This window comes from Podarcis filfolensis (assembly GCF_964270895.1).
Source record: "Podarcis filfolensis genome assembly, chromosome: Z".
NCBI classification, from domain to species: domain Eukaryota; kingdom Metazoa; phylum Chordata; class Lepidosauria; order Squamata; family Lacertidae; genus Podarcis; species Podarcis filfolensis.
Genome location: NC_139617.1, coordinates 2,200,353 through 2,213,192, shown reverse-complemented (window position 1 = coordinate 2,213,192; position 12,840 = coordinate 2,200,353). Strand labels below are relative to the sequence as shown.

Below are 12,840 nucleotides of genomic sequence, written 5' to 3'. Positions count from 1 at the left end.
AAGGGCTCTAGGACCCTGCCAGAGCCAGGGAGCTTCCGTCCCACAGCCAGTGTGTTAACAGCTTTCCTTCACAGGGTGCTGAGCCAAGGTAGAGCAAAATTGAGAAGAATTTAAAATATTCATTTGAGGGTGCCAAACAGTGGCCTTGTTAAAAAGTCCGGTCATTTTATCCATATCCGTCTTTGGGAGCAGGGAGCAAGGGTTCTGGAATGCTGCTTTTGAGTTAAAAGAATTAAACTGTTGTCCTGTTATTTAAGTCTCTTTCCTCCCTTCTCCCCTGCATCTGTTTGTTTCTCCTTCATGTCTATCAGGAGACTTTCTCTCATCTTTGCCTTCGATATCTGTGCTACAGGTTTTAGAGTTTTAGGAAAGGTGTGATACTTTAAACAATATCTGAATATAGCTGAAGAATCTTGTTAAACAGGTTAAAACATTAGCAGGGTTGGAGTAAATTCAGCAGTTTAAAGTATATAAAGATATGATGAGGAGGGAGGAGAACAAAACCTATAGAGTAATCAGAATATGCAGCCATAGTGGGTAAATATATAGAACCACGGAAGTGTGGGGGGGAAGGAAGTCAATGATCATGATTGCATGGGCAAAAATGTTCCTCTTTAACCAGATCTTTGGCTGATTGATATCCAATGCCCTTTTAAAATGTGTTTGGGGAGGGTGGGTTTATTGGGTTGCTTTATTTTGGGTTTTTATATTTTGGGTTTGTGTTGTAACTACCCTGAGACCTTGCAGGTATAGGGCAGTATACAGATTTTAACAACAACAACAATGGCAGCCTGGTTCGTCACTGTGAGAACAGGATGCTGGACAAGATCGGTCCTTTGACCTTGTCCAGCATGACACTTCTAATGATGGGAAGACCATTGAAGGCTTTGCAGGGTAAGAAATTTGGGCAGGAAGTCAGTTTAGGAGGGATTTCCAGATTAACAAGAGAGATGATGAATGCAATGCCATGTTGGTCCTTCCCCCTCCCCCCATTTTTTTCTTGTTTCTTAAAGAGTAGTTTAAACTGCATCTCAGCACTCACGAATGCAGCATCGCTCTCATTATGTCATTTTAGATTAAAATTGAACTCCCAATCCACCTCCATCAAAAGCATCACCTGCTTTTCACCTTCTATCATGTCAGCTGCGAAATTAACACAAAGGGGACAGCAAAAAAGCAGGATGCCGTGGAGACAACAGGTAGGCTCACAACTTGAACCCGCGCCTTTGTTCTCCCCACCTCCCACCCAAGCAGTCTGTGTTTGGTAGATCCAGGAAGCATGAGGTGTGTCAGAAAGGAGTTGTCCTATGCATTCCATGGACCACCACCACCATTGTCAAGTGCCCGTCTCTTTGTTTCAGTTTCACATACTACAAGACTGGATACCTGCCCTCCTGTTCCTCACCTGTCTTTCTAGTGTGCAGGTGGTTAGCTTAAAGCTGGGCCATGTATTTTAGGCATTGGGAAAAGCAAAATGTGAAATGATTCTTAGAAATAGCTGTGTCTTGCCAAGTAAAAATGTGTTAGTTACCCTATTATTGCCTCCCCTCACCTTACAAGATGACATTTTTTGACAGAGTGTCTCACCAAAGATTGTGTAAGCATAGCAGTCATGGGATAAGAGGAGAGGTCGTCCTGTGTATCAGGAACCGATCACGAAACAGCAAGCAGAGAGGGGGAATGAGTGGATAGTTCATGTAGAAAGTGGAGTCCCCCCACAGACAGATACTTTCCAAGCATTCATAAATGATCCAGTTAGAGGTGAACAGTGAGGTAACCAAGTTTGCTGATGACACCCAGTTGTTGAGGATGGTTAAAACAAACAGAGATCTCAAGGAGCTCAAAAAGGACCCTCTCCAAGCTACGTGAATTGGTGATGAAAGGGCAAATGCAATTCCATTTTAGCAAATTAAAAGAAGGGGAAAAATGGGTTTGTTTCCAGTAACATATAAGTGATTCCCAAAGCAAGTTCATGATCATGATTCTACCTACATGCTAAAAAGGATGCTTACACAGCTGTGTGGATTGCTGTCTCTGCAGTTGGGTTTACTTGGCTGCCTTTGCTGAAGGATGGCCGGATCATCACCTCTGAGCAGCACTTGCCTGTTTCAGCCAATCTGCCAGCAGGCTACCTGAGTGTCGGGGATTCTGAGGCTCGAAAGGTAGGAAGACCTAATAAGTGAATCTGAGGGCGTGGACTGTATTTTACCTGTGCTGATATGCTGTGTGTCTTCCATGCACCTAAGAAGGTACACCAAATGAGCTTGCAAATGATGCGGTGTGCAATTCATCATCTGAGGACATCACCATTCCTTTTTAAAGCAAGATTCAAACTCTCTGTGTCCTGCTCATTAGGATCCCATCCCCTCAGACACTCCCCCCCAATCAACTGACAATTTGCGCAAGCAGAATGCATTAGGTAAAGCCAAGGCAAAAACTTAATTTGCATAATTATTCTGACCAGAAATCATTCAGACTTCTTAACTGCAGGATTAGGGGTGCTGGGTTTTTGTTGTTGTTCAAAACGCACGTTATAACATGATGGTCCAAGTCAGGGGCACCTCAATCAATTTGATGTCTGCCTTTGTGAATGGATCTGCAGTGGAGGAGCTCACTGGGAGGTTCAGTCATTGCAACAACCGGGACCCTAAACTTATAGTAGTAGTAGTAGTAGTAGTAGTATGAATAATATTGTAGTGCCAAGTTACCGTATATTTCACCCTATAGGACGCACTTTTTCCCCTCCAAAAATGAAGGGGAAATGTGTGTGCGTCCTATGGGGTGAATGCAGGCTTTCGCTGAAGCCTGGAGAGCGAGAGGGGTCGGGACGCACCTCCTAGGAACCTCCAGGCTTCGCGCACCTCTACGCAAGCCGTGGGAGCCCAGCTCCTGGCTCCCACAGCTTGCGGAGAGTTGCCTGCATGCTGAAGCCTGGGCGTGCTGAGCTCAGCGCGTCCAGGCTTCACGCAGCTCTCCGCAAGCCGTGGGAGCCTGGCGCCAGGCTCCCACGGCTTGCGGAGAGCTGCCTGTTCTGGGGGCTGGGGTCGGGGGAAGCTCGGGCTTCCCCAGCCCTGCGCCTGGGGGGGAGGAAATAATTTTTTTCCCTTTATTTCCCCCCCAAAAAACTAGGTGCGCCTTATGGGATGGTGCGTCCTATAGGGCGAAAAATATGGTACTCACTTAGCAGTATACTCAATCCACTGGCAAAATGCTTTGCGCCAGCCAGGAGAACTGGCTTGCCCCCACTATTGAGGGGGCTGACATCTGATGTCATGCATCATGTCACAGAATGCACTAATGTAGCACACATCATGTTGTGCAACACACTGATGTGGTATGCCACATCGCCGCTCAATATTGACGGGGCCTGGCGCCCTCCTAGGAACCTCGGGTGGCGGGGGGGAGTGCTTCAGCCCTCCCTAGCTGGCACAGCTGGTGCCCGCTGACAATAATTTCGCAAGAGAATGCATGAGCAGGTTTAATAACTTTGTGGTGCAATAGACAGCAGAATCTGTCATGCAACAAGTGCAGCAGTTGCACTGGAGCCCACTGTTGCATAGTATTAAAACTCGCCCATCTGCTAGGACTAACAGGCAGAGATGGATGGATACAAGCAAACAGGAGGCTCGTCTCAGCTCCCCTAAGTCCTACCCCTTTTGTGGGAAACTGCAATCTCTGAAGAGGCCAGCCCTCCGGCCTGAAGAGTGAAGGCAGTAATTCTGTACCCCATGGACTACCCACAGATTTGTGGATCCAAAATCTACTGAAAAAGATTGAGATACCAAACTACAGTTTGAGGATTGCGTCAAATTCTCCCCGCCACCAACACTTTCAATCTTCTTTCTGAATTTTGTGCATGAAGATGACTTTTTTATACTTTTTCATGCCGGGCTGAGCAAAGCTGCCTTGCGAGGTGAACTGAACCTCTTTAGCCAAATTCAAACGTGACACTTTCTCCTCTTCTCTCTCCCGCCCTCACTTTTGTTGCAGCCAAGTATTGATGTTAAATGGGTTGATGGGGCAAAGGCTCTCTTCAAGATCAAGCTCCATTTGGAGTCAACCATTTACACCCAAGTAAGTGCAACTCAGCCTTTGCTTGATGGGTTCTTTTTAAAAAATAATAATGAAGGATCCATAACCATTCTAAGGGTAACTATTGAAAATGAAGTGGCATTTTTTCCATCCTATAAAGCTTGGGTGGGAAAATTCCACATTTGGCCCTTGGGGTGCTCTGGAGGCCACAGCTCCACAAGCCACCTCTCCTCCACAGGCCATGCCCCTTCCCTCAGCTTTAGCAGGAACGACAACAATAGTTCCTCTTGCCTGCCTGCCTGCCTAGAGAGATGTATGCCATCTTGTGTGCTTAGGAGCCTCCAAACCTTTGTGAGGCTGGACTGCATTCCATCTGAATAGCCTTCTCTGCATTCCTTCAGGGTGGTTTAATCATATTAGTCCATTTCTGTAGACCAATAAAATGCCAAGTACACTGTAGTCGGTTGGAGGCAGTCATGCTTCTGTGCACCAGTTGCTGGGAATCACAGGCGGGCAGGGTACTTTTGGGTTTCCCATAGTCATCTTGGCTGGCCAAGATGTTCTGAGATGTTTCCTTCAAAGCATAGGAACATAGGAAGCTGAGTCACTGGTCTATCTAGCTCAGTGCTGTCTACTCTGACTGGCAGTGGCTTCTTAGGGTTTCAGGCAGGGGACATTCCCAGTCCTCCCTGGAGAAGCCACTGGGGATTAAACCCAGAGGCCTTCTACAGGCAAAGCACATGCTCTACCATTGAACTATGGCCCTTCCTCTGCAGAGGAACACAGGAAGCTCCCTTATACTGAGTCACAAGATTCGCCCATCTAGATCTGTGCCATCCACACTGGCTGGCAGTGGCTTTTCAGAGTTTCAGGCAGGGGACATTCTCAGCCCTACCTAGAGATGTCACTGGGGATTGAACCCGGTACCTTTGGCATGCAAGGCGGATGCTCTACTACTGAGCCACGGCCCTTCCCTTGGGCAATTGCCACTTTGAGGTGGCATGGGAGATGCCACTGTGTGCCCCATAGGCTCCGTCAAGAACCATCTGCCATGTCTGAAGGCTGCTGGTCTTGGGTGAAAATCAGTGGGATGAATAAGGCACAAGAGAAGGCTGTGAACTGAGCTTCTCTGTTCCTTTCAGGATCTCCACCTCCATAAATTCTTCCAGTATTGCCAGATGATTCAAGCAGGTGCCAAAGAAGTCCCAGGAGAACTTGTTAAATATCTCAAGGTGAGCTGGAACGGTTCCTCTGGCCCGTCCATGAGCACCCAACACTAACGGGGTCCCCCTCCTGCAGAATGTGGATGTGCGCTTCAATCTGGGTTCTAGCTTATTGTTGATTTTAATTATTTTTGAATTTTTTTAATAGTCCAGCTCTTTTTTCCTGGCAATTTCATTTTTTTCCATATACCGCTTTGTGGTTTGTTTGTTTGCTTGCTTGCTTGTTTGTTCACTGTCAAGTGGTACATAACTTTTGTGAAATAAAAATAAAGTATCTATTTTATTATATTCATTTGCCCAGGCTTTCCCTGGCCCCTTATTATTGTACTCTGCCACTGCGGAATTTCTGTTTTTATCTGTTCTCATAATACTAGTTTTACTGGTTTATTAATGTTGTGAACCTATGTGTATGACACTGGCTTTCATGTTGTGTCTTTGTATACTGCCTAGAGGATTTAAAATACAAATTTTACAATTTACAAATGCTTGTAAAATAAACGCGTGTGTTTCAGTGCCTACATGCCATGGATATCCAAGTGATGATACAGTTTCTGCCTGTGGTCCTTACGCAACTCTTTAGAGTCCTCACCACCCGGACACAAGAGGAAGAAATTGCTGTCAACTGTACCATGTAAGTTTTTGGTGATAGTATACTGTTTGTCATAGTTCAGTGAAGCCATAATCCCAAGCTTTGAGAAACCCACATTGTTAGAGTCTGCAGCAGAGTCAGTGGGTGGGGCTTGCTGCCTTTCACGTCTCCCTCGAATGCAACCCCGTGGATTGGCAACTGATGGGGACATTTTTGTGGTGGGGGTGGGAGGAGCCAAAAAGGCATCTTGGCTGATGGAGGTGGTCTTGCTGCCTCACCTCTCCCCCAGGAGAGAACTTGGGAGTGTACTTACCCAATACGTAGGTGGAGCTGCTTTTCCACAAGGAACATGCAGAAGCGGCCCTCCTTCGTGGATCCTGCCTCACATTCAAACTTGCTGTTCTTCCTCAGGGTTCTCCTCCATATTGTGTCCAGATGCCATGAGGAAGGCCTTGACCATTACTTGAGGGCTTTCATAAAGGTAAGTGCTGGCTGCGGTTCTTAGGTTCTTATAAGAGGATTAAACAAATTTGTGGAGGAGAGCACCATCAATGACTGCTCTCTGCCTCCACAGTTGGGAGCAGTAGTGCTTCTGAATGGCAGTTTCTGGAAGACACAGGAGCAGAGAGGGCTCTTGTTCTCAAGCTCTGCCTTTGGGCTTCCCATTGGGGCATCTGGGCGGCCACTGTGAGAAGAGGAGGCTGGACTGGTTGGAATGCAGTCCATTCTTAGGTCCGTGTGTTCTGCCCCATCACCCTCTCCTTTGTGACTGGAGAGCCCTCTCTGATGGTGTGTGACACACACTCTTTTTCAGTATTGCTTTCGGCCCGAGAAGCCTGTTGTGCCTCACTCAAAGACTACACACGAAATCTTGGCTGTCACAATGGCAACAATTTTGAAGCAGTCGGCAGATTTCTTGGCCATCAATAAGATGCTGAAGGTGAGACAAGACAAGGCAGGATTTTATTTGCACCCACTCAGTGGAAGCTGGTTCATTAGTGTGAATGGGGCATTGCCCCACTAACCTCAGCCTGAGGGGGCACTGGCTGTTAGCTCCCTCTCCCTTAGTGTTGCCACTGTAGAACTCTGCAGAGCAGAGGCAGTTTTACGGTGGCGCAACTGGTGTGGTCACACTGCAGGCGTGCCAAAACATTGCTATAGAAGGGAGCATGAGAGGTGGGGGAGCACTGAATTTTAGCATTGCACAGGGCTCTGCTGAGATTTGAGAGCTCAAAGGCCGCCACGGTGCAGAGAGGAAGTGGAGGAGGAGAATGGCAAAATCAGAATGGGTTAGCTCTGCTTTTCACTGGCTTTGGCGCCACCTACTATTGGCCTCCCTGCCTTCCACCCTACCAGCTCCAATGGGCACATCCTGCCAGTGTAAAAGCTAAGGCCAGTCTGGCCAAGGGTGCTGGGCTTGATCATGAAAGATGCATCCCAGCACTCATTGTGTGGCCATTGCCAATCCAGATTATTCCAGGCTGAGAATCACTGTGATTTGCTCTTGCTTAGTGAATGTATCTCTGTGTTTCTCCTGGTTTATTCCAGTATTCGTGGTTTTTCTTTGAAGCTCTGGCCAAGTCAATGGCTATGTACCTCCTGGATGAGAACAAGATTAAGGTAAAGACAAAAGCAGCCGCTTCAGGGCTAGCAGGAGGTGCTCAGCAAACGTAGTGCAATTATGCTTCCTCTGGCTCCACATCACAAATCTTCCTCCCAACATAAACGACAACTAGAAATATTGGGGAGAGGTGCGACTTTAGTTCCATTATTTTTAGGGCTGCAGCATCTCATCTTTAAATCAGGTAGATTAATCAGTTAATGCTTTGGATCAACTAGAAAGGTGTCTCCCACTTTAATATAGATAGATGATAGATAGATAGATGATAGATAGATAGATAGATAGATAGATGATAGATAGATAGATAGATAGATAGATAGATAGATAGATAGATAGATGATAGATAGATATAAATACAGATATATATAAAACCAAGTATATTTAAATGGAAGTCATTCTGTGGGAAGTGTCATGCACACTGAGTCAGATCATGGCTCCATCTTGCTCAGTATTGCCCACACTGACTGGCAGCCGTACCTGAAGAGGAAGGGGGTTGAGCCTGGAACCCTCTGTATGCAAAGCAGTTACTCTAATGCCTTCTAAGGCAAAAGCTGCTAAGACGTATCCCTGCAGCATTGAAGGATTCTTACTGCTTCAGGACTACCGTTTTAACCTATATGTGCCGCTTCAGCTCCCCAGGGTCCAGCGGTTCCCAGAGTCCTACAACCACGCCTTGCACTCTCTGCTCCTTGCCATCATCCCTCACGTGAACATTCGCTACAGTGAGATTACAGAGGAGTCCAGAAATGTCAATTTCAGCTTGGCCAACTTCCTGAAGGTTGGTAGTTTCTTTTGCTCTTTCCGTCCCCCTCAAATCCACACACACACACACACACTATGAAAACAAGAACTAAGAATAACATCTTTGACCATTTACAGATAGGTAGCCGTGTTGGTCTGCCATAGTCAAAACAAAAAAATTTTTTCCTTCCAGTAGCACCTTAAAGACCAACTAAGTTAGTTCTTGGTATGAGCTTTCGTGTGCATGCACACTTCTTCAGATACGAAGAAGTAGATATCTGAAGAAGTGTGCATGCACACGAAAGCTCATACCAAGAACTAACTTAGTTGGTCTTTAAGGTGCTACTGGAAGGAAAAAATCTTTGACCATGTCTGAGGTGCAATCAAATCTGGAATACTGTGTTCAGCTTTTGGGCATCCCTGCTCATAAAAAAGAAAATGGTTGTAGCAGACTAAATTCTACTCAAGTGAATTCATTGAACTCATTGAAATTAATCAGCCTGAGTTAGTTATGGTCATTAGTTTCAATGGGTCTGCACTAATTATTGTTGGATACAAACCAGAAATTTTTGAATTGGAAAAGGTGCAGAAAAAGGGCAACCCAAACTGATGAAAGGGTTCAAACAAGTTCCTTATGGAGAGAAGCTCTAGGCCTTGGAGGTTTTAGTTTGTGGGGAGCAATTCATGAAGGAGTCAGGGATCAGCTTTGCCCAGGCTTGGAATCTGGGGTCTCTTTAGAGGAGGAGCAAAGGGAGCAGGATCATGTAACAGAGGCCCACAACACCAGTAACCCCCGAGTAGTTGTCAGAAGGACCCCCCCCCATTCCAGCAACTGGTCTCTGCACCAGTTCCCTGGGTCCTTGGCTTGCTGTTGAGCACCACACCCACCCACCCACTCACTCCAGGGACTCGAGAGAGACTGTGTGCCAAGCAGGATCTTCAGGGCATGCAAAACTAGCCTCACATGAGTCTAGTTGGAAGGAGAGGAAGCACATGTAATAACCTCCTGGGCCCAGCTGAAGGCCCAGGAAGGGGTGGATCCTCTAGATCTCACATATCTGAATGGAATAACTGCTGAAGCAGTAGCTTGTTTAGAGTTCCACAGTGTAGCCTTTCCTTAATAGCCAGGGTATGTGTGACAGATGTGTATTAAATTATGGCCAGGGCTGTAGTGAGGGGGTGGTGAGGTGGGCCCCCGCCAGGGGTTCAGGCAATGCGGGGGGGGGGGCGGCCAAAATTGGCTAAAAATATCTCCATATCGATTATCGATTATTGCCTCATAAGAAAGTTTTTAAATGAGGGTGAATTGAGTGGGTGCAGGGGGGGTGTTGGAGGAGAGGCAGAAAGAAGAGCCAATTTGTCTGTGGCTAGGGGGCGCAATCTGGACGGTTCTGCCAGGGGCATAAGATCGCCTAGCTACAGCTCTGATTATGGACATTGTTGGACCTACAGATAGGGTGAAAATTTCCTCTCTCATTATACTAGAACTTGCAGGGCAGCAGCTGAAGAAGGAGCAAAAAGGGTTTTCTTGTGTATGTGTTTCTTTGTGGCTGATTAGCTGCTCTCCCTGTGCAAAGGTCAGAGGGGGCAGGGTTTCTGTTCAGGCAGGTGATTAGCTGTGGGAGGAGCTTATCAGTGGCGCGCGCAGTTTGATCCATCTTTTAGATTTAGGGGAGCTAGTCTCAAACGTTTGTTGAGGGAGACCGAGGTTTTTTTGGCGGGGAGTTATTTGTCCTGTCTTCACGCTTCTTATGATGGAGGACCGCTGTAGCCACCCCCAACGACACATTCTCAAGATGGAGGGTGAGGGAACAGCTGCAGTCGCCTGCGGTTCCTGCGCAATGTTTGCCATCTTGCCAAAGGTTGCAGGCAGCTTTACCTGCAGCAATTGCATGTTGATTGCCCTCTTAGAAGACAAAGTCCAGCAACTGGAGGAACGTGTAGCTACGCTCCAAAGAATTAGAGAGCTGGAGCTCTTCTTGGAAGCAACAGAGCACACCGTCTCCACCAAGGAGGAGACAGGGGACTCCCCTGAGAAGGAGGCTAGTTCACCAACACAGGAGCCAGATATATGGAGAAACATGACTCAAAGAAGTAGGAGGCCCAGGGTTCGCTCTGATTGTTTAGAAATACACAATCGCTTTGAGGTCCTCTCCCCTAGCATGGAAGACGAAGAGCAAACTCCATTTGAGGATCTCTCCCTCATTACAGTCAATCAGGTATATGAAGACGAGTAGCAAAGTCAGTCCTCAGGGAATGTGCAGGCGACCGTGGAACGGACAGCTCACGGAAGAATCCCGACCAAACCTAAGAGGAGGCGTGTAGTGGTGATAGGGGATTCCCTACTGAGAGGAACAGAAGCAGTGATCTGTGGGCCTGACAAGATGTCTCGGGAAGTGTGCTGTCTCCCCGGGGCTAAGATCCAAGATGTAACTGAACGACTGCAAGGAATCATAAAACCCACTGACAAATACCCCTTCCTCTTGGTTCATGTGGGAACCAATGACACTGCAAGCAATAGCCTCCAGAAGATCAAAAGAGACTACGAGGCTCTGGGCAGGAAATTGAAGCAATTAAATGCACAAATTGTCATCTCATCTGTCCTCCCAGTTGAACGACGTGGCCCAGGGAGAGAGGGAAAAATAGTGGAAGTGAACAGCTGGCTTCGCAAATGGTGTAAACAGGAATGGTTTGGATTCTTAGATCACGGACTGCAGTTTCTTGAAGATGGACTTCTGGCAAGCGATGGGCTGCACCTCACAATGGTTGGGAGGAATGTTTTTGCCAAAAATATCAGAAACCTCATCAGGAGGGCTTTAAACTGACTAATGTGGGGGAGGGAGACAGTGCTCCTGAAGGTAGGAGTCTATCAATTGATGAAGATGATCATCCAAATGTCATAGACCAAATGGAGCAAACAGCATGCAGACCTAGTGGTGGGAGGAAAAAATCCTTAAATAAGAGACACGGGGGAATGATTAATGGACTTCAAAGTCTGTACACTAATGCACAAAGCATGGGAAATAAACAAGATGAGCTTGAGCTCTTGGTACAGCAAACTAAATATAACATAATAGGCATCACTGAAACCTGGTGGGATAAGTCCCATGATTGGAATGTAATAATGGAGGGATACAATCTATTTCAGAGAAACAGACCAGACAAGAAAGGAGGAGGAGTGGCGTTATATGTCAGGGATGTGTATACCTGTGAAGAGATCCAAGATTTAGAACCTCAAAGCCAAAGTGAGAGCATTTGGGTCAAAATTAAGGGAGAGAAGAATAACAGTGACCTCATTGTGGGAGTTTACTATAGATCCCCAAGCCAAACAGAGGACATAGATGATGCCTTCCTGGAACAGATGGCCAAGCATGCAAAAGGAAGGGAGATAGTAGTAATGGGAGGCTTCAATTACCCGGATATTTGTTGGATGTCAAACTCAGCCAAGAGCATAAGGTCAAACAGATTCCTCACTGGCCTTGCAGACAACTTCATTGTCCAGAAAGTGGGAGAAGCAACAAGAGGAACAGCCATTTTAGATCTGGTCCTAACCAATGTGGTTGACCTGGTTAGTGGGGTAGAAGTGGAAGGATCATTAGGCGCGAGTGATCATGCTCTTCTGAAGTTTACTATACAGCGGAAAGGAGCAGCCAAGCATACTAGGACTCAATTTCTCGACTTTAAGAAAGCCGACTTCATAAAACTTAGGGAAGTGCTGGGTGAGATCCCATGGACAGTAATACTAAAAGGAAAGGGAGTTCATGATGGCTGGGAGCTTGTTAAGAGGGAGATAGTAAAAGCACAACTTCAGGCAATACCAATGAGACGGAAACATGGAAGGTGCCTAAAGAAGCCAGGGTGGCTATCTAAAGAACTTTTAACTGAGTTAAGATTAAAAAAGGATGTGTACAAAAAATGGAAAAGGGGGGAAACCACCAAAGAGGAATTCAAACAAATAGCCAGCACGTGTAGACACAAAGTCAGAAAAGCTAAAGCACAGAATGAACTCAGGCTTGCTAGAGAGGTTAAAAGCAACAAAAAAGGCTTTTATGGGTATGTTCGTAGCAAAAGGAAGAACAAAGAAACAGTGGGGTCACTCAGAGGAGAAGATGGTGAAATGCAAACAGGGGACACAGAAAGGGCTGAACTCCTCAATGCCTTCTTTGCCTCAGTCTTCTCTGATAAAGAAAACAATGCCCGACCTGAAGAATTTGGAGCAAATGATTCAGCAGAGGAAACACAGCCCAGAATAACTAAGGAGATAGTACAAGAATACTTGGCTAGTTTAGATGTATTCAAGTCTCCAGGGCCAGATGAACTGCATCCAAGAGTATGAAAAGAACTGGCAGATGTGATCTCAGAACCACTGGCAGTCATCTTTGAGAATTCCTGGAGAACAGGCGAAGTCCCGGCAGACTGGAGGAGGGCAAATGTTGTCCCTATTTTCAAAAAGGGGGAAAGAGAGGACCCAAATAATTACCGCCCAGTCAGTCTGACATCAATACCAGGGAAGATTCTGGAGCACAGTCTGTGAGCACCTAGAAAGGAATGCTGTGATCACCAATAGTCAGCATGGATTTCTGAAAAATAAGTCATGTCAAACTAACCTGATCTCGTTTTTTGACAGAATTACA

General features: G+C 46.4%; 2 protein-coding genes across 6 annotated transcripts in view; one reads left to right on the top strand and one right to left on the bottom strand.

Annotated features, from left to right (window-relative positions):
* The window catches only part of KLHL13 (kelch like family member 13), a 1,461,558-nt gene that overhangs the window by 263,473 nt on the left and 1,185,245 nt on the right, over positions 1 to 12,840 (bottom strand). The window lies entirely within an intron of this gene.
* DOCK11 (dedicator of cytokinesis 11) overlaps positions 1 to 12,840 on the top strand; it is a 153,663-nt gene that overhangs the window by 89,737 nt on the left and 51,086 nt on the right. For all 5 annotated transcript variants that reach the window (XM_083595334.1, XM_083595335.1, XM_083595336.1 and 2 more), the window contains exons 20-28: positions 1,076 to 1,199; positions 2,041 to 2,162; positions 3,991 to 4,074; positions 5,175 to 5,264; positions 5,768 to 5,886; positions 6,256 to 6,325; positions 6,659 to 6,784; positions 7,393 to 7,464; positions 8,097 to 8,243. In XM_083595334.1, the coding sequence (XP_083451460.1) occupies positions 1,076 to 1,199; positions 2,041 to 2,162; positions 3,991 to 4,074; positions 5,175 to 5,264; positions 5,768 to 5,886; positions 6,256 to 6,325; positions 6,659 to 6,784; positions 7,393 to 7,464; positions 8,097 to 8,243 (954 nt within the window). The remainder of the gene's footprint in view (positions 1 to 1,075; positions 1,200 to 2,040; positions 2,163 to 3,990; positions 4,075 to 5,174; positions 5,265 to 5,767; positions 5,887 to 6,255; positions 6,326 to 6,658; positions 6,785 to 7,392; positions 7,465 to 8,096; positions 8,244 to 12,840) is intronic.